The sequence below is a fragment of the Diplotaxodon limnothrissa genome, linkage group LG1 (genome assembly GCF_057381915.1).
Source record: "Diplotaxodon limnothrissa isolate DT_005_m linkage group LG1, D_limnothrissa_male_GT1.1, whole genome shotgun sequence".
Taxonomy (NCBI): Eukaryota; Metazoa; Chordata; class Actinopteri; order Cichliformes; family Cichlidae; genus Diplotaxodon; species Diplotaxodon limnothrissa.
The window spans coordinates 6,987,428-7,007,625 of NC_140596.1; the positions used below are offsets into that span (position 1 = coordinate 6,987,428).

General features: G+C 39.3%; 1 protein-coding gene across 1 annotated transcript in view; it reads right to left on the reverse strand.

The window, feature by feature from the left end:
* Positions 1 to 7,001: 7,001 nt before the first annotated feature.
* Positions 7,002 to 20,198, reverse strand: part of kif13ba (kinesin family member 13Ba) — a 50,546-nt gene continuing 37,349 nt past the window's right edge. Inside the window, exons 35-39 of the mRNA XM_085360932.1 lie at positions 16,948 to 17,104; positions 15,992 to 16,122; positions 14,361 to 14,423; positions 12,978 to 13,557; positions 7,002 to 12,893 (exon numbers count right to left, since the gene is read on the reverse strand). Of these exons, the coding sequence (XP_085217058.1) occupies positions 12,688 to 12,893; positions 12,978 to 13,557; positions 14,361 to 14,423; positions 15,992 to 16,122; positions 16,948 to 17,104 (1,137 nt within the window). The 3' untranslated portion in view covers positions 7,002 to 12,687. The remainder of the gene's footprint in view (positions 12,894 to 12,977; positions 13,558 to 14,360; positions 14,424 to 15,991; positions 16,123 to 16,947; positions 17,105 to 20,198) is intronic.

Here is a 20,198-nt window from a genome sequence, read left to right on the forward strand (position 1 = left end):
TTTTTTTGTTTTGTTTTTTTTGAGAGAGTTGTATGAAAACTAGAAACCTGGGCGTCCTTGTGACCGGGTGACGTTTATTCATTCGTACCCAGTTACCTGCTGGATTATATAATTAATAATCAACACATATCATTCAGCTGAGAGGAAGTCAGTAGTGTCAAAAAGCTGTTTAAATACTAAAGATTAAAATGTAAAGTGAATAAATACAGATGGGTGATAAATTAAAGGAAACTGAACCACTTAACTGAAACTGAACCTACAGTGTTAGGATCCAGTTTGGGCCTGTTTGTCCCTGTAGAGGGAAAGGTCACAATAACTCTACTTTCCTAATAAGGGCGTTCTCTTCCAGGCTGGCAGTGCATTGTATCTTTAGGCATGCAGTCTGCATATAGCTTTCAGACGTGCTTTAAGTTTTTCTAAACATGGTCTATCTTTTGATTTTCATTTTTTTTTTAAATGGTTATCTTTTGAGGTGAAAAAGCAAGTATGTTTGGTGTTAATGTCACTGGCTGGAGGCCATTGATTGGTAAACATTTGGTGCTTGGAAAGCAGCTGTGGCTGAGAGAGCCATTCATAAACTGATTGGAAGATTAGTGGTTCAGTTTGCACGTTGAATTGTCCTTGGGCAAGATGCTGAACCCCATATTAACACATTTGAGATGTTCAATACGGGTGCTGATATGATAGTTAGTAATGTAAAAAACCTGATATTCCAACTATATTGGCCCATATGTTTTTTCTTTCTCTAACATTTGTTGTGTAGCTATTTATTTACTTGTTTACACTCTGGTTTTTGTGTTTGCATTGTACCAAACGTAGACATTTGAAACGTGTTTGCTGTTGTAAGTGCTGATGCAATAGATCGGTAAGTGGCTAATATCATTGCCCCCGATGTATCTATCAGAGCGCGAGTGTTTGCACCATATTCTTAAAGGCCCATAGTATGCAAGCACTATATGAATACAGGTCTATTTAACGTTCACCAGTTTGGCAGTGTTGGGTTGTGCTTATTTTGTGTGAGCCGATGAACAGAAAAAAATGAGCCAAGAAAACAACTTTTGAAAACAGAAAGCAGACTCTTGTAAGCTGTGAAGTCACCAGACTGTCACCAGAATTACACTCACTTGGGCACCTATGGGAGAATGTGGGCTAGTTAGAGAGGACTCTGAAAACACCAAATGAGGGAATATGTTTTGGAGGAATGCTGTTCATCCCTGTAGTAGAGTTTTAGAAATTTGGAGAATCACTGAATTTCCAGTGCATGAAGGGCCAACACCTTGACACGACATTGGGTTTTTCCTTTAATTTGTTACCCATCTTTCTAATATGTGTGTGTGTGCGTAGACACACAGACTATACTTAAATACAGTATATCTATCCAAATCCATTTCTTTGTACACTATATAGACATATTAGCTTCAAATGAGAGAAACTATCAGTATGAGTCTTATCATGTTGGTGAAAGACGAGTGAAACATTAGCCAAAGTATTAAGTTTTAAAATTTTGTGTATTTTCTGAGTGTATGATAATCATGGATGAAACTGTGTGTTTGAGATATGCTAATCAAAGACGCATCAGATGTGTTAAAAACTATTTCAAGCAAATGCATCATTTTTATATTCTTTTTCAGGTATATCTGTGTTTGTGCTCGATATGCCATGTGTTCAAAACACACACTGTCACTTTTAAGCTGTATTTTCATTTTGAATGACACTTAATTTGTTTATGGTGCTTTGAGTCCTTGTTGATATATTTCACTAGTCACTAAGACTGACTGACAGGCCAGAGGAGGTTATTTCTTTTGAAATCACCATAAGAAGAAATCTCCTTTAATAATTAAAAAACCAAGTAAATATTTGAGGTAAAATTGAGGATATTTAAGGTTAGTACAGCCATTGTAGAAGTATTTTTAAAAGCTGAAGGCATGGAAGCATCTAATAAGCCATAATTTAACTGTCTAAGTCAGATACACTCCTTGGTCTTCACATGTGGGTTCAAAACACCCAAGACAATAATGGCGAAGAAGTCCAGATGTGGGTGACGTCACAGCGATGCCGTCTTTACTAAACTGCTCGTGGTTCATATTGTTAAAGCTCCAGAACCCTAAAATAATTTCCAGATCAGTTTTGTAGTGAATACAAAATCATCCACCGGTCAAAAGTGAGTAAGGGCTCTGGGGCTTTTGGTTTAAACGCCGTCCTAGTCATGCACTCCCAAAATGTTCTGCACACTAAGCACCGTGCTCGGAGCGTTTCAACTACACTAACAGAAATGTCATAGTGATCCAAGCTTTGTACGTACGTCCTGTTCCACCAGAGTCAAGGAGGAGACATGGCTCCTCAGCTGCTTAATGTTCCGCTGATGAACATTAAGATAATTGAAAGATATACGGTCACAAGTATGTCTGAAGGATCCAGGATTTTAACTGAAGATTTTGACAAAATTTTGACTCTGGCTTTGGCTGAAAATGAGCTCAAGTTTGTAGGCGAGAAAAGCAAAACAATGGGTTAAAACACGCTAAAAAAAAGTAAGGATGACTGCAGTCTCCAGTATGAGCAACACGCACACAGACAGACACTTACTAACCTTTAAAACAAAATAAAAAAAAGTGAGTGCAGCTCAGTGGGGGATCACTGCTGACACTATCATTCAACACTATCAGTCCAGCTCTTACATTTGCTTACCTTTTACAGCTGACACTAAAACCTTCTCAAAGGCTAAAACATTAATAATACTACAGTGCAGTGTAACACTTGATAGAAACCTAAATGCTTATGAAGGTGCAGCACACCTCAGCTTCATGCTTAAGTGCCTCATTTTTCTCAGCGCACTAACAGAGGATCAGTGCATGAAGAAGACTTCTACAATGGCTGTACATTTTTAACCGTACTAATGCAGGCGAGTTAATAACATGATGTTCTGTTACACTAAAGCGGCTTCATTCAAACCGGTTCATCGTCACCAGGTGCTTTACAGGCTAAGCTACTAGTTCAGAGTTTAAAAACTCAACATATATACCTCGCTCCCTCCCATTCAGCTATAAGCTACTCCCCGCAGGTTTGTTCACAGCTGCTTCAATGTGAATCAAAGCTTCAAACTAACTGTCGAGCTGATTTGTGTCAGTCCCGTCTGGATCAAACTGTGACAAGGCCGTAAAGATGATTCACGCTGGCTGACAACAGAAGCGTCAGCGGCTTTTCAAAAGGGAAATTTCTCCTCAAACTAGAGCCAGTAAATATCACGTTTAAAGGGAATTTACTCATTTATGAGCTCCAACGTCCACCAGGGTCCATAAAATACGAAATAGTCTCTCTGTCATTCTGGTGGATTTCAGTGTTTCGGGCTAAATGTCTGAGAAACTTTGTTGCATGGTGGAGGATTTCTTTAATTGTGCGGCAGCAGAGCTGTCCTGGGTGTCTTTGCTTTAAGCATTTGAGACATTATTAGTCAGTTATGTAGCTTTCTGTCATTTAATGATTTACACCAAAATTTACAAACCCATCAAAGGGTTACAGATCGTTTTTTATTTAGTTTTCTTTTTAATCTGCTAAGCAGAAGCCTTTCTGAAATGAATCTATGGATTCATTTAGGCCATTGTGCTATTTTGAGATTATTCTTTTTTGCCTTCATGGTCTTCTCATGACATTGCATTTTGGAGGTCTGAAGCAGCCAGTTAGTGTGAGTTTGTGTCATTTTAGCTATTTTGTACATAAGAAAAAGGGAAAGAAAACTGCAAATGAAAAATAAAGGCAAGGTCACAGTCTTAGTTTGATTACCCATCGCGGTCTATTAAAACGATTGGATAGATAAATCTGAGGTGGATCTGTGTCAATAATTTGTTAAGCACCACCAGGAGACCTTACAAAAGTGAGAGTAAACACTGATTTAAACGTTAAGAAATAAGCTAAACCTTCTTACATAAAGAACCCATATTTGCTTCTAATAACAGAAACCTCAGTCTTTTCTGGTGTTTACTGTGCTTTTGTTTGTCTGTTTTGATCTAAATGGACTCTTTTTGTGCCAGAAACTGCCTAATACAGTTAAAGTTCTCATAAAATAAAAAGCAGTAGGACAGAAACAGAAAAGCCTTTGCTCGTGCTGCGTGTTTCCATCTGCCTTCAGTCCTCTGTTGCCTTGTTGAACTGTTTTTCTTTGTTTGTTTGTTTTTTGGAACATCTACCTGTGCATATGTTTGGCACTGACTACACCTTGACTCGTCTTTACCTGTGCCATATCCCGCCGTCACTTTGGCCGGTGGTCCACATAGTACAGCAAATACTTTATTCAACAGGAAAGTTTGGATGTGCGATGCTTCCTTTAACAAAATCAGGGTGCATGTTAAGGTTGAGACTGATGCCTCTCATGTGAGGTGCTTTCATTCCTCCTTCATTGCTCAGTGTTGTGATATGCAGTTTCACGTTTAAAGAGTTAAAAAAAAAAAATCTGTTTTTTGGGTTGTTTTTTTTTAAATTAAGGTGAAAAACACATCTATCATCCATGTGGTCAACGTGAAATGGAGACGCTCCGGTGTTGATGTTCTCATGTAATCAGCCAGGAGGAAAACAAGCAGTGGTTGCCATTTCACTGTGGCAATAAGCTCTTCAATAAATCTCTGTAAAATGAAAAATATCAAACCTCAGCAGGATCTTTGTTGTATCAGTTTAAATTGATTTTTCTTTGTTTATTTGCTTCTTTTCTATTTCAGGATTTAGTGCCTTTTTTGGACAGTAGACTGTTCTGTAATCGCTATGTAGAAACTCTACATAGGCCTTTTGTTACTTTTTCATCTGTTGGATAAACCTTATGTTATATTTAAGGTGTGTTTTTATTGATATTCTATTTACAAGGGAATAAAAACTGATCAGACTCCATCAGTGTGCTGCTGTGCTTTCTTTACCTGCACATCTCACTACAGAATATTTAAGGCATTTGAGACTTTGGATGAAATCTCCGGTAACTAGTGAGCAAACTAAGATATAAATGCGTTCAAGTCATCAGGTTTGACCTGAGTGCCTGCTCTTGTCACTATACAGTCTGAAAATAAAACCAGCACAAGTAAAAGAATTTGACATCCAAATAAGGTCATCTGCTTCCTGAGGGCCAAGAGGTTGTGATTAGATTTCTGCCTAATTTCCAAAGTAGTCATTTGTGGTACTGGAACTGGGGGAAAAAGAAATAACCCCACCGATATAAAAGATCTGTAAAACAGCTTTGCGCAATTGCATTATGCGTACAGTGTGATCTGTGCCTGGAACCATGGGAGAAAACTAATGAGTATGTGCAGTGGGCTGGACAACAAGAAAAGAAACCAGAAAATAGGAAAACTTGTTTGTCCATAAGCTTTTTCCCTTTTCCCAGTTCAATGAAACTAGCGTGAAACACTCATACCATTATGATTTAAGCATTTTACTCTTGAAGTATGTGTTTTCCCACTTGAGCCCTGCCCAGTGACACGAAATATGCAAACTACTCAGTTCTGTAGTCTTACTGCTTTAATAATAAATAAATAATTCGGAGTTCAGTTGAATTTCTTTATAGCTCCAAATCACAACAGCAATGGTCTCAAAGCATGTTGTACTTTAACCTCCTAAGACCCAAACTCTTCCACGGCATGCATTTTTAATTTCTCTTTGATATTTGGGCTGATTGGGGCCCGATGAATGTAAAAACAAAGAATTACCAGATTTTTTTTTTTACCTTATTTTTGTTTTTATGAAAAATCAGGGCCACATATGAGGATATTAGTTTAAAATTTTGGTAGAACAGTAGCAGTATAATGTCCTCGTAAGTGGATATCAGGCCCTTGTAGAGCAAACTTGAGTAAATAACCCAAAATGTGATGTCCACATATGTGGACACCAGGTCCTAGGAGGTTAAGGTAAAACCCTAAAATACTGAGAAACCCTAACAATCACACCCCATATGAGCAAGAGATTTGGTGACAGTGGGAAAGACAAACACTCTTTTAACAGGAAGAAACCTCTAGGCTCAGGATGGAGCAGCCATCTGCAGCTACTGGTTGGATTGATGAAGGAGACGAGACAAAAGCCATGAAGAGGAAGAAAGCCAGATATTAAATGCAGAGACGTGTATTGGGTTAAAGGAATATATGTTCCACAGTATTAACAAAATAATTCCAGTTTAAGCTTCTGTATTTCCTGTTAATGTGGCTCAGTTACCAATTTGGAAAAAGCAGAAGCTCTGAAGTCTTAAGAAAATAGATATTTTCTACATGAAGAAATAAATCTGTTTTAAACTCGACTTAGTTGTAGTTAAAGCAGTTTGAGCCACATAAATTAATACACCAAGTTGAAGGCTGAGGTATCCTTTAAATGAGTTTTGTAATGAATCTGACTGGAATTAAAGTGATTTTAAAGTACCTAATAACTTTTTGTCTTGGCCTTGAGTGGTGTAAACAATCCCGCCTTAACTTGTATATTTGAGTTTTCAGCTGTGACATTTTTAAATCAGAGTGTTCGTCGGAGGACGCACGATTAATTCTGTGCTATAATCTGAGCAAATTACACAGTCTAATGAAAACTTGGCAGCAAGACTGACTCACTTCAATTCATTTGACCTTATTTGAACTTAAATGGGCTGACCAGTAAAACAAGTCCATAATAAACCCCCCAAAAAAGTTGTGGTGTCTTCCAGTATTAAGAATTTATGTATACTATATAAGTGCTGTTTCAACATTACACCCGTTTCTCCACATGAAAGAAACACAACAGGAAATCTGTAAAATTACAGGTAAAGTTCCAGAAAATGGAAAAAAGTTCCAGTGGTGCCAGCTGTGTTTTGAGATAACAAATGAAACAAACAAAATGCAGTTATTTCTAAAAACTTCAAGCATCAGATCTTCTAGGCACAAACAAATACTCTGTTAATATTCCTCTTTTTTTAAATTTTATTTAATCTTATCAGATTACCCTTCAGATGGTTTTAAAAAAAGAAAAAGAAAAAACTTATTATAATACATGTTTATTCTTTGGATTGCAGCATATAATTACATAAAACAATTAAATTAATCAAAACCCAAACTTGTGCTCAGATTTTTTCTTTTATAATTCTTAATATGAGCATATATATACACACACACATACATACATCGAACAAGCACTTGGATGGTGCACTCACACATACAAATGACACATCAGGACAAACCTGCCCTAAGGGATCAATAGTAGCAGTGACTGATAATGATTAGTTAAGATGATAGATGGGCTTTATTAATACTGCTGACCAGGCTGAAGCCCAATAAACAAACACTTGAATATTTAAATATTTTCAGCTGAATGGGTTAAAAGATACACGACTGAAAATATTTTTTTGTTGTCGTTTTTTGCAGGAGTAACAAGAGGAGTAAACTCTCTGACTCGGCAAGCACCAATCGCTCAGCTCGGTAAAAATATGGCAGCTGGTACCTCAGAGGAATATTGATAACAGCCTTTAAAATACACCAGCAGACATTGTATCTTAAATGATGCACATGCAACAAGGCGGCAATGCATCACCCGATGCCCTCATATTGCTCATTTGTGCAGTTTATACTAGCACAGAAAACAGGAACTTGCTGCCAGCAGTGAAAGGCTGTAAAAAAAAAAAAAAAAAAAAAAAAACTATAAAAGGGCCTCGGAGCAGGAGGTGGCATAAGCAAGGCCAGAGGTAGTTTCAAGGTGAAAACTAACTACCCAGGCAGGAAAATATGCTTTTGTCCAACACAAATCCAAGAAAATACAATTTCGGAGATAAGATTTCATCCCAAGTAGCTGTTAGGTTGCTGCTGCAGGGCAGTGGTAGGTTAGATTTCACTGTCTAGCTATATAGAAAATTCCCTGTGAGGAAGTCAGGCATGGTACCCACTAGGGGGCGAAACATTAGCCTTCCGTTAACTGGAAGAGAGTAATAAACCTGACAGCTCCTGTGGACCAAACCATTAAAAATTTAACCAGACTGGCTTTCTGTGGTTTTGGAATGACCCTTTTGAATACTGCTGAGTTTAGTACAGAGCAGAGCTGAAATTGTTGCTGCTGAAACTAGTCTGGCTCCAGGTTGAAGGCCACATTAAGGCAGGCGGGGGTTTGCTCAAAACCAGTGATCCTATACTCAGCATGCAGCTGCAGGCAGTACGACAGACGATGCAAAGACATGGGATTGAAAATGAGCAAAATAAAAGCAAAAAACCTTAAAAAAAAGAAACTGCGAGGGACAAAAGATTCGTCCAGACCGACATACGCTTGGATCCATATCACAGGAATACAAGTAGAATTAAATGTGGTCCTGATGGTAGTGTCATGGAAACAATCTCTACCTCTAATCTTTATAACTACTGCAGCAGAGATGGAGCCTATTGAATTGAAGCTAGAATATTAAACTCATCCAAACAGCAATTACTAACGCTACACTTCCTTTTGTTCAGTTCTTCTTTAAAAAAAAAAAAATAAATCGACCCTTGTTGACGTGTGGATCTTGAGCATCCTGCAGTCTACAGAGCTATATTCTTATCTGCTTTATGCCCTCATCACACTTGATCCACTGCTATGGGGAGCTAAACAGGAGATTGTGCTGGAAGAGAAGTCCATCTACATTGGAGCTTAGCTCTACATTTTACAGTTTAACTTCTGGGAGGAAAACAGTGAGTAATCTTAAATAATCATACTAGGAGAAGGAGAAGAAAAACAGGTAATCTGAAACAAGAAAAAACCCACTTCATCTTTAAAAAACAAACAAACAAAAAAACAGTTTGTATTTTTCTTCTTACATGTACAATAATTCCAGAAATTAAGTCTTCAATTCCATCTGGAGGCGTTTGTGCAAATGAATTGAAGCGTTGATATGAAAAAAGTGTGTGAAAGATACATGGTCACATGGTTTCTGAGGCACAACAACATAAAAGAACATCCAGAAGCCTGAAGTGATCTCAAACACACAAAGCAGAGCAGACACCAGGACGGGAATTAGTATTTTTTGCCAGTAGAGCAGCGAGGGCGAAGGCTTGCCGCTCTATGCTGAAGTCCCAGGAAATGTACGTGAAACGGCCGCTGACGGTTATTTTCCCATCTTGGCAACGACTCAAAGACACAACTGAATCAGAGACAGGTGCACTCGACACTCACCCACACACACACAAACGCACACAGGAACACTTCCTTTATTACCACCGAACCGTTACAGACCACATTATTGAAAACTAACCGACAGAGCACTTCACAACCTGCTAACTAATGACACAACAGGCAGAAACTAGCCAATAAGAGGACTCCAGAGGTCTGGACTTTATGGCCAGACAATAAATACACAGATAATAAAATAGACTGTGGAGCCTCATCTTATATTTCAATCAGTTTCCTGTACAGAAGTGATTCTTCACCCAGAAAATATCCTGCCCATCGCTTCTTCAAGGCTCATACGACAAAGTGCCTCATTCAGAAGAATTTTACTAAGTCATAAAAATATATGGGCCACTGAACCAGGAGCACGGACTTTAGTTTTGTTTGTCAATTCGGGAATTAAACACTACTACTGAGATCCAATCTATCATACAGTATGAGACACGAGTAATCAACTGATTCATTTACAGGTAAATTTACAACGCTAATAGCAGCGATTTTAATTAAATCATTTGTGCAACATTTATTTATTCAAATAAAAAGGCTTTACCAGCTTGTGTGCGATCACTGCGTGCACACAAGCATTTAAGCATAAATAGTAACTTCACTGATGGATCCATAAAGACGATAGTGTTCAGACATAGTGTGTTTACAGTATAAGCACACAGTAATCCAGATAACCGTTCCATCATCAACATCAGGAACCTGAAAACCATTACAGACACCAAAAACCTGCCTCATCCTTCAATAAAACTTATTCAGTTCATTGGGAGGCTCTTTTAAACGAACCATAGAGCTAAAATACCCCAAGAACGTTCAAAATTAATTATTTTCCACCTTTAAAGCCATCTGGCCGTGCTTCATCCTCCCTCTCTGAGACAAACCGAACACTTCCTCACCTCAGTCTCGACATTACTCCAGAGATTTAGTGTTGCCTTTTCAAAAAGGACCGCCGAATTTAAAAAGGAAAATCCAACAAAACTCCAGAACCCTCCAAAAAACATCTCCCATTATGCAACTCAGTAGCAGCTTTTATTAGAGTCTCACCACGAGATTAATGCATCTGTGGCTTCATGGTATAAATTTATAGAAAAGTGTCATTTGCTCAGGTGTACAGAGCTCCTCCTCAGAGCTACAGGACGTTTTCACAGGCAGTAAAATTTTCAATGTGAACTGAACTGGATTGGCCCTTTAAAGAAGACCTATTATGCTCATTTCCAGGATTTTCATTCTTTCCCATGTGACTGAATACAGTTTGCTTTGTATCACTTATGTTGGAATATCATCCTTTTGTCAGGCCTCTTGTGAAAGCTGCATAAACTCGGGGGAGAGTCACAATTAAAAAGAAAGGCTGACACTTTAACTCTTTAAACAGATTTAACATGTTTCAAATTTTTGCCTTTCTCCTTGGACTTCCATCATGTAACAGATTAAATGACAACTTACTCAAAATAACCCATATTTATATTATAGTTGGACTCAGTGGAGCCCCTCAATTCATAGAATGAAATAAGCTATTTTAGCTCCATTCCCCTCGCTTCAGGATGCCTTTCCTGATTGGCTCCTGAGATTAACCTGAGATGATTAGGTCATATAGAGCCAAGAATATAAAAACTGTCTGAAACAGAGCATTTTGAGAAGCTTAAAGCCTTAGATTTTGGCTTATAGGGATTACTTGTGCAAACATTTATTTTAGATATGATCGTTCACCACTGTAAAAGTACATACAGTACAGGAAATGAGTAAAAGCATAATAGATGTCCTTTAACTTGTAAAAGCACTGCAAACACATATACCATCTTCACTCCTAATAGTGCTTTGGTGCACTGAAACAATTTAAATCACATTAAATCACAAGAATAAAATTCAGTGTAAAAATGTCATCATCCCTCTGGAATGTTTCATAAAACCTAATTTAAAAAAAGTAATAATCCACATGTCTACGATATCTTTTAAATTTTCTTCCACAGATCAGTCAGGACTGCCTCTGGGTTTAACACTTTCCCAAAATGTACTCATAGCTCGTTCTCCCATTTGTGTCAGTATAAAGAAACAAGGACTAAAAACTTACTTTTAAAAAGATCAAATGCATAGAAGCAAATTCACCCTTCTCTCAAGCTTAAGTCACTTTCTTTTCCTCAGCACATACTCTGCCCATTTCCACCTCCACAGCACTAAGGTGCTGCCCAAACAGCGCCTCCTGGTGTCCGGATATCATCAGTCACTTTCAGGGACATGGGAATATCCTGACTGGGATTAAAAATCCAAACAAACAAAAGAATAAAACAAACAAAACAAAGACGACACCAAAGAAAGCCAACCTGTTCTCGTTACCTTATCTGGTCGCTGCATCATAACCACAGACATGTTCTGTTCACGTACAGAAGCTCCTTATCCAACGTCTCCAGTGCAAAAATCAACTTTTAAAGCCTCCCAGTTTCATAGTGGCTTTGTCACGACTATTCCTGCTGTACGAAGCTAATCTTTAACACCATCACGACTACAACATTAACGTACACACAGAGCAACACTGTACAACATTTACACACACACGCACACTGTGCTTTCCCCTCTGCAGTCCCTGAGATCACCTCACACTTAGCACAAGGCATTCTCTTCAACACAAACACGGCTACAAGGAGTTAAATATACAGACAAATGCAAACCAAGCCATGGTGAAGGCACATTCTGGGAGGATCAATCTTCAAAAGAAAATGGGAAAAAAAGGAGTCCGAGAGGGAGAGTCAAAGTGTCAGTCTGCAAATTGGACCTGGAGAGTTCAGGAAGGTGGCAACCGTAGCGTTAAATTCTGGACTATCAAGTAGAGGCATCATATGCAGGGATACAAACATGTCAAGTGTGAAAACGCAGCAAATATCTACTGCCACAATATGATTTGAGGTTTGTGGTACTCAGGAACTGAGATAAATAAATAAAATGTCAAAGAAAAGTGACGCCAATCTTCACTGCCTAATAGTCAGCTTTATAAAATCTTTATGGTCAAATAGGATCATTTGACTTCTTTTAACAACTATTATAGGCTGACAATTAATCGTGAAAGATGAACGACAACAAAAAAAAATAAAATAAGATGGGGCCAGTAAATCCATTAGCCTCGTCCTTTGAAAGTCTTCCATCCCACTGTAAAAATACCTTGCTCCCAACCAAATTACCCTAGTGTGACCACAAAAAAGCCACATGTTTGCATCCCTGTATATCAGCTAAGAAAGCATCATCCAGCCTGCGGGGTTCAGTCCTCACTCCTGGTCCAAATAGTTCTGCTTTTCATTCAGTCTCAGCAGTCTTCCCACTGACTGCTAATCATCTTCCCGCATGACAACTGGTCCTCCCACGTACTTCCAAATATCCTGCATAGTCTTTCATTATCTTACTTGAATTGTTCTTGAAAGTTCTCTTTACCGTGTTTATTCTATATCCATCCAGACTCTATGAATGGATGCAGTGAGTGTAGAATCTAACTGTAGGAGGTTAGGCAGTAGGTCAGTTGTAGAGTATGAGCCTGTTGCATAGCTGAGAGGAGGAGGACGACGATTGTGGGCTCCTAGTTTTCATGTCTCAGCTGCTCCAGGATTTGCGATTCTCCCCTCGGCGTGCAACAATGGCCTCTCCTCGCAGGATGGGGACGTGGGCAGAAGGGGTAAACTCCCCTGTCTGCCGATTGGTCCGCTCGCGGGAGGACAGCCGGTTTGGGCGGACCAGCACCCCGTAACCCGGCTTACAGTGGAAATACCGCTGACCTCCGACGGAGCCGTCGTTCTTACCTGCAAACATAAGGTCATCTCCATCAATCGACAGACATTTAGGACTATGGTGGACTGCGCTGATCCTTTTAACTGGATACATACCTACAGGAGTGTCCAGCTCCACCCCCACCCAAACTCCTTCAGCAAACTGTGTCACCCCAATGTAGCGCACCGTCCCCGCCTTATTGTTCCCTACTGTAACATATGCTCCTTCTGTCAGCCAATCAGGCAGCACGTCTTCACCACCTCGCTCATCATCATCCACAAAGATCTCTAGTCTCTCAAAGCCTTCACTTCCTCCGGAGTTTATCAGCTTCTGTTCGGAGGAGACGTCGGACGTGATGCTATTGTGATTGGCTGAGTTGTGAGAAGCAGGCGAAGCGACGACTGACACCTTGGCACCAAACTGAGAAGGAGAGGTCACAATATCGTTCCTGTCAGTGCCCTGCTGCTGGGGGTTTGTGGGTAACGTGGTCTCGACAGCCAGGAGGGAGGAGGATGAGGAGGAGGGTTGGAGAACGTCACACAGGGTAGCTGTAGAAACACTAGCAGAGAAGTAGCCGCTTGACGACTGGCTGAGGGGGCTGAGAGGGGTGGTGTCATGTGGGTCATGCACAGGAAGAGGAGAGACTTCTGGGAGCTCTGCCCGTCTGTCTTTGGCTGGGGGCCGTAGAATAGCAGTCTACAGGAAACCGGGGGGACAGATAAGAGCATGCAGACAAGGCAAAACAAAAGAGTAATCAACAACAGTAATCAATCTTCAAAATAAAACTTGACAGGAAGAAGTCTAGGGTCTGCGAATCTCATCTTTTGACTGCGTTGACTCCCTATAGAGCCCCAAGGTGCATATCAGGCTAAAGCATACGTTACTGTGTACAGGGTGAGCTACGGCACAGATTTAGTGCAGTTCTATAAATCAAGCACAATGCAATTACGCTAATGAGTGAATCGCTGAAAAGGTCTTAAACTGCACATAAAGAGCAATTCATTAAAACTTACAATGGGACCACATTAAGAACCGATGTGGAATTGGAATCTAGTAAGGATGCATCTTACAGAGAAAGAAGAGAATAAACAGAACTACAGAACTGTATTATGGGACTGCGTGATTTGGGTACTAGATCTTCAGTTGCTTTTAGTATCCCTGAATTTATAAAAGTGCATTATCAGACTGTTGCAATGACCCTTGTTAGTTGATAAATTGGACAGCAGGGATTAATGGAGGCAACTTTTGTTTTTTGCAATACACTTGGGAAAAAAAGTGAAATCATCCTCTAATGCTGCAAACTGAAAACAAACAGAGACTGTGGTTACCTAATGCCGTTTTTCCTCAAAGAACCAAGTGGATTAAACTACAAATAAAAATTACTAATCAAAAGTATTCATGTTATTTTGATCTCAAACAAAATCTTAAAAAACCTGATTAAAATTAAGTTACCGATAAACCAAACAGCATGTAAAGGATAAGACGAGATTTAATCTCACCGTCTCGGTCTTGCCTTTGTTGTCGTCCCCTCCTGATGAGGTCACTATACGAGGCACGTGCTGCTGAGTGACAAGGACACAACAGAGAAAAAAGAAATGCAAATAAACAGGCTGTGGCAGGCTAATGGCACTGAATCAATGCTATGTATTTAACATCATGTCATGCTGCATATGCAACATTATGATTATTAGGATCGTTTACTACAGTCATGGCCAAAAGTTTTCAGACTGCTAAAATGTGTATTTCATACACTTTGTTCCTTCATTTTCCTGCCCCGGAAGTGTGCCAGAGGGCGAGCACCTGGTGGCCTGGCCTTAGTCCATGGGCCCACCCTTTCGTAAGTCCACCACCCACAGGAAGGGCTGGATGCAGTGTGTGCTGGGCCGATTCCTGGCTACCAAGGCTAGCAGTGGGGAAGGAGCCTGAGCTAATGTGTAAGGTTGAGAAGTACTGGATAGAGATAGTGAGGCTCAACTCAACACACAGCTCTGGAGTTATCTTTGGCAGTGCTCCACCTGGGGATTCTGTCAGTGAGACCTGGAGGGGTGTGACTGGCCTGCCACACCTGAGTGGTGTTCTACTACTGGACTTCTGTACAAACCACAGTTTGTCCACAGAAAACCATGTTTGAACATAAGGGTGTCCATAAGGGCACCAGGACATCCCAGGCAGCTCGATGATCAATTTTGTAATTGTGTCATAATGGGGTTAGCTCCTCCAGCCATACATTCTGGACACTCGGGTGAAGAGAGGTGCTGAGCTGTCAACTGATCACCAGCTGGTGGCGAGTTGGACCTGTGAGGTTGCACTGGGAATGTCTGACAGAGGCTACCGTCCACGAAATCTTCAACTCCCAGCCTGAAGGAGCAGTCCTATCAGGCTTGGTTAGACTGTGGGACTTGGAAAGCAGCCAATAAGTGGAAGAAAATGGATGGATGTTTCTATGATATAGTGAAAAACAACGACTTCTACTGGCACATGAAGAGTCAGTATTTACATTTTCGAGCCTTCCTTTTCATAACTTGAAGTTCTAAAAAGTGGGGGGTAAGTAGAAATCCTCAAACTGATCAGCTAGGACCACTGATATGGCAGGAATCGATCACCAGTAGTCTAAATCTGACCAATAAGTTGATAGCCAGCATGCCACACAGAACAGCACAATGCACACTTTCTTTTAGTCATTAATTTGTCAATTATAATTCATCAATATTTTACTGAAACCATGAAACCCTGAAGAAAGAATAAAAAAAACAACAACAACAAAAAACAAACAAACTTGTGCCTGCGAAAACCTCTGGTCATGAGTGCAGCTACAGCTACAGCTACTCATAACATGGAGTGAAAAATGTCACCTGCAATCAATAAACTATTTCAATGGGCAGAAAGAGTAGAAATCAATTCTGATTAACCCGTCTACAATTTAGTTCAGGTCATTTCAGTTTTATTGAAATTGCCAAATAACAACAGTCACCTCAAGGCGCTTTATATTGTAAGGTAAGGATCCTAGAATAATGGTTCAAATATTTAAAAATAAAAGTTGAAAAATAAAAAAGTGATATTATATCTATTGCAGGTATGTAACAAACTCAATACAAGGCTTCCAGGGAATTGCACTGGACCATCTGCTGACCTGCTGGTTTTGCGGCGAAGGTCTCAGCTCCTTCTTCTCATCTCGCACTGGAAACAGAGACTTGAGCAGTTTGGGCATCTGGGGAACCAGCGCCTTAACTGAAAGATAAGAGGCAGCAAGTCCTGAACGACCTGGAGGGGGGGAAGAAGGGAAGAAGGCGAGAAGGAGGAAGACGAGGCGAGAAGGGAGGAGGCAGAAGAGATGGAAGGAAGCAAGGAAACAAGAGGAGGTCCGGGAGGTAGAGGAGGCATGAAAGATTAAGATTGGAAGTTGAAAGTGAGTCCAGAAAATGGCAAAAACCCCAATACTGGGATAGACTAACAGAGGAAGCTGGCAAAAAAAAAAAAAAAAAAAAAAACTAAACAAAAAAACTAACACAAAGATGATTTCAGCCATTAGGATATGATTTCATAAACACTCTAAATTACTGGACTGTGAAAGAGAAATTATTTAAACATCATTAATTCTGTTTATTTTCAAAACAGAATTATGCTGAAGGACATCACAGTGACAATGATTCAAACTGACATTAACATGAAATCACTATGAATCAACTAACTGACAGACAATATTCAGATTAATCACAGCAGACATTAAAAAAAAAAAAGCTCTGTTCAAGGAGATGAGGAGAGAATGGAGACCTTTACACTAGAAATGAATACAAAGAGAGCAGGTAGATAGTGTGATAACACACTGGACATGGAGGATCTAGCATTTAATAATGTGAACAATGAAACATCAGATGGTGTGGTTAAATATCTTTGGAACATCAGACAAAAGAGGACAAGGTGGAAGAGAAAGTAAGGTGAAATCTGTGAGCAGCTCAAGTGGATGAATCCAGGCAGAAGAAAAAGGAGGAGAAAAGAATGGCTGGGGGAGTAAGATGGAGCAATGAGCAGAGCCCAAAGTGTTTTATTGAAGAGAGAAAGGAGATGGGAAAAGAAGGAGGGGTTTACCTTGCTCTGGTTCCTGGTTCTGTGGAGGAGGAGTGCCGAAGGGAGTAGTTGATGAAGACGGGGAGGTAGAGTAGGTGGAAGGGGAGGAGGCTGGGCGGGGCAGGGTGCGAGGAAACTGAGAGGGCATGTAGATATCCTGCTGACTCTCCCATCGACCCTGAGGGAGCAGACAGAGATAATGTTGGATTTAAAAGGATGAAATATCTGAGTCGTACAGCATCCACAAGTAAAAGCACACAAATTACTGCTCCAAGCACAAAGTATAATTTATGTATAGCTGTTCTTGTCAACTAAAAGATGCAAGTTGGTTAGTTTCTACTTTCAATGTACTACCTGTGCTAATGCACATTATTTTTAAATAATAAATAAGCATATTAACTAAAAAACAAACAACAACAGCAAAAACAAGAAAAAAAAAAACAAAAAAACAACAGGAAAATACCCCTTTTTCAGATATACATGGTAACCCATATGTAAACAAATCATAAATTTTTTATGCAAATATAGGGTAAAAGCAAACAGGTCTTTCTGTTGATTTAAACTGAAAAACTTCAAACAGGGTTCCTAAACCTTTCGAAATATTGTTTTTTGGTCTTTCAACATGGTTTGTGTTCCAGTGTGCTAATGCACCTTACAATATGACATTAAAGTTGGGCCTTTTGAAGCATGTTGGCTGAAGCATAAAGCATAAGCAGACTAAGAAAAAGAAAAATTGTGTCACTTTCTCAAAAATCACTGTCAATAAATTATAAACTTATTTCAATTATAAACTTATTTAAATGATTAAGGTTGGTTACTTTGGTTCAGTGCTGAACTCTATAGTGTTTGGTGCTGAGATTAATCTGACTAGTATTACGTAGATAACTAGGGGTGCAACGATACACAAAATTCTCGGTTCGGTTCGATACTTTGGTGTCACGGTTCGATATTTTTTCGATACAAAAAAATGTTCATGCCTTTTTAATTTGTCATTTATTAAACTTATAAATATATATTTTAACTCAAAAGTACAGTTTTTAAATTTAATGTTGCTGAAACAAAAGTAATTAAAAAAATAAATATATCTCTGGGCTCTCAAAATTTCAAAATCCCTGGTAGCCCTTCGGGCAGGGACTCTTCAGTTTTTGGTAGCCCAAAATAAATTTAAGTAGCCCAAATAAAAAAAGAGAGCAATTTTTTGATTGATGTTTTGTTTCCTTTACAATATTATACATTAAAGTATAATATTGTAAAGGAAACAAAAAAACATAAATCAAAAAACTGTTGAAAAACAAATTACAACATTGTATAAAAATTACAATCATCAACTCAAATACTTGGTTCTAATTGAACAGAAATTTCTATGAACTTGTAAGAACTGTGTAGGACATGAATCAGTCTGTGTCAGATCCTGAATTTGAAATTTCCACTGAAGTCACGGGTAAGAGACAAGTGGAACCAAGATCTAGGCCATTTACTTTTTGAAGTTTGCAAAGACTGCTAAATTTTGCCAGTGGTAGTTCACTCCTTACAACATAGTACGCTGTTCTAAACAGATTTTTTCAGGTTTATTTTTAGTATGTTATTTGCAATTGGTGTTTGTTCTGGGAAAGATATTGCAGACTGAGCAATAATGCATTTCTTGCATTTCTCATGGGTTCTAATGGGGGCCTTTCTTAAAATGACTGGTCCCAGTAACAAAGGCGCTTGTCGACTCAGAAATCGAGAGAAAACCAACAACACACCCGGCAGAACATTATGTTATTTACACGGGTGCACATAAGTGGTCCGCATTCGCTGTCAAAATAAAAGACGCGCACCAGATAAGAAGTTGCAACGCGCGTTTGCGTCCATATAAAAGGCACTGTTTTTGTCCGCTAGAGTGGGATTTTCACGGCACATTCCGCACCACATCTCTGTGCGTTCATCATTTGTTTGAAGCCAGCTCACCTCCTGCAAACACTTTTCCGAGAATACGCGCTTCTTTTGTGGTTCGGACTTGGAGGTGGAGGAAGACCAAAGTAATTGCTTAAAGGAGCTTCTTCGACATCTTTAAGAGTTCTAAACAAATGTCTGTCCTCCTCCAGAAAATCTTATGTATGCAAACACGTGTTGCAACTTCATATCTTGTGCGCGTTTTTTTTCTTTATTTTGACAGCGAATGCGCACCTGCGGACCACTTATGTGCAGCCCCGGTTATATAGCTCATATTGCAGCCACAGAAATTCTTTTGTCCATGAAACCATAAAGCTGCACTTTCTTTTTGCCTTATAGTCTGATTTGTCATAACTTTTCCGTTTTGTGGTAAACTTTTCTTTGGCTGTCACTTCTTCACCCTGACCCGTCTTATTTGGCTCAGCAGAACTAAAATATATATCCTGCTGCTTTTACACACGCGCACACGCACACGCACACACACACACACACACAACGGTCAGCGATTCTCTGCACGATCAACCTCTTACATGTTTAAGATTTCACTTGTCATGTTTGCATAGTAAGCTAACGATTGATAAGACAATGTCAGAGGAATTGGTGCGCAAATTATCATCACTCACCAATCAGTACTGTCGCTCTCTATACACAGTTCGCGCGATTGCAAAGTGAAAGCAAAAAACAAGCGCAAATTCAAACGCGATTTCAATATGTCACATATTGACAGTGGCTCACCGATGCCAATGACATAATTACCCAGCTACATTTCCGAAAGAATGAGAAAAGCATTGACATATGTAAATGACCTTTAAATTTGGTAAATATTTTTACGTTTGTTTGAAAGGCACTTCGGTTTTATTTTGAAATCAATGCTTTTATTTTGAAACAGGAAACTGGCACAAAACCGTTAAAGGGCTGTTAGTAACGTTTCTTTTAGGATATGGTAAAATAGTGTGCCTTAAAGTGAAAAATATGTACGTTTACTTTGCCAATTAGTACCTGGCTGACAGTGGCACAAGGTTTGTTAATGTTTCCTTTAACGGAATAAGTTACATGCAATCAAAATGTCATTTAATAGAGTTTATGTTGTTAACCTTGACCTTTATGTGTAGTTGTAAGTTAGTGAGGTGATATAATGAATTGAGTGATGTAAATTTGATGTATATGCTATATGTGAGCAGGAGAAATTTGTTTCCTTTGATCTTATGGTATTAATATTGCTGGTTTTGTTTTGCTCCTAGCTCTTACGGTGTCTTCACTGAATGTTTCAATAAAAACATTTCCAATAAAACCTCTGTGAAGCATCAGTATAAGAGACCATCATTCAGCCAGGGATG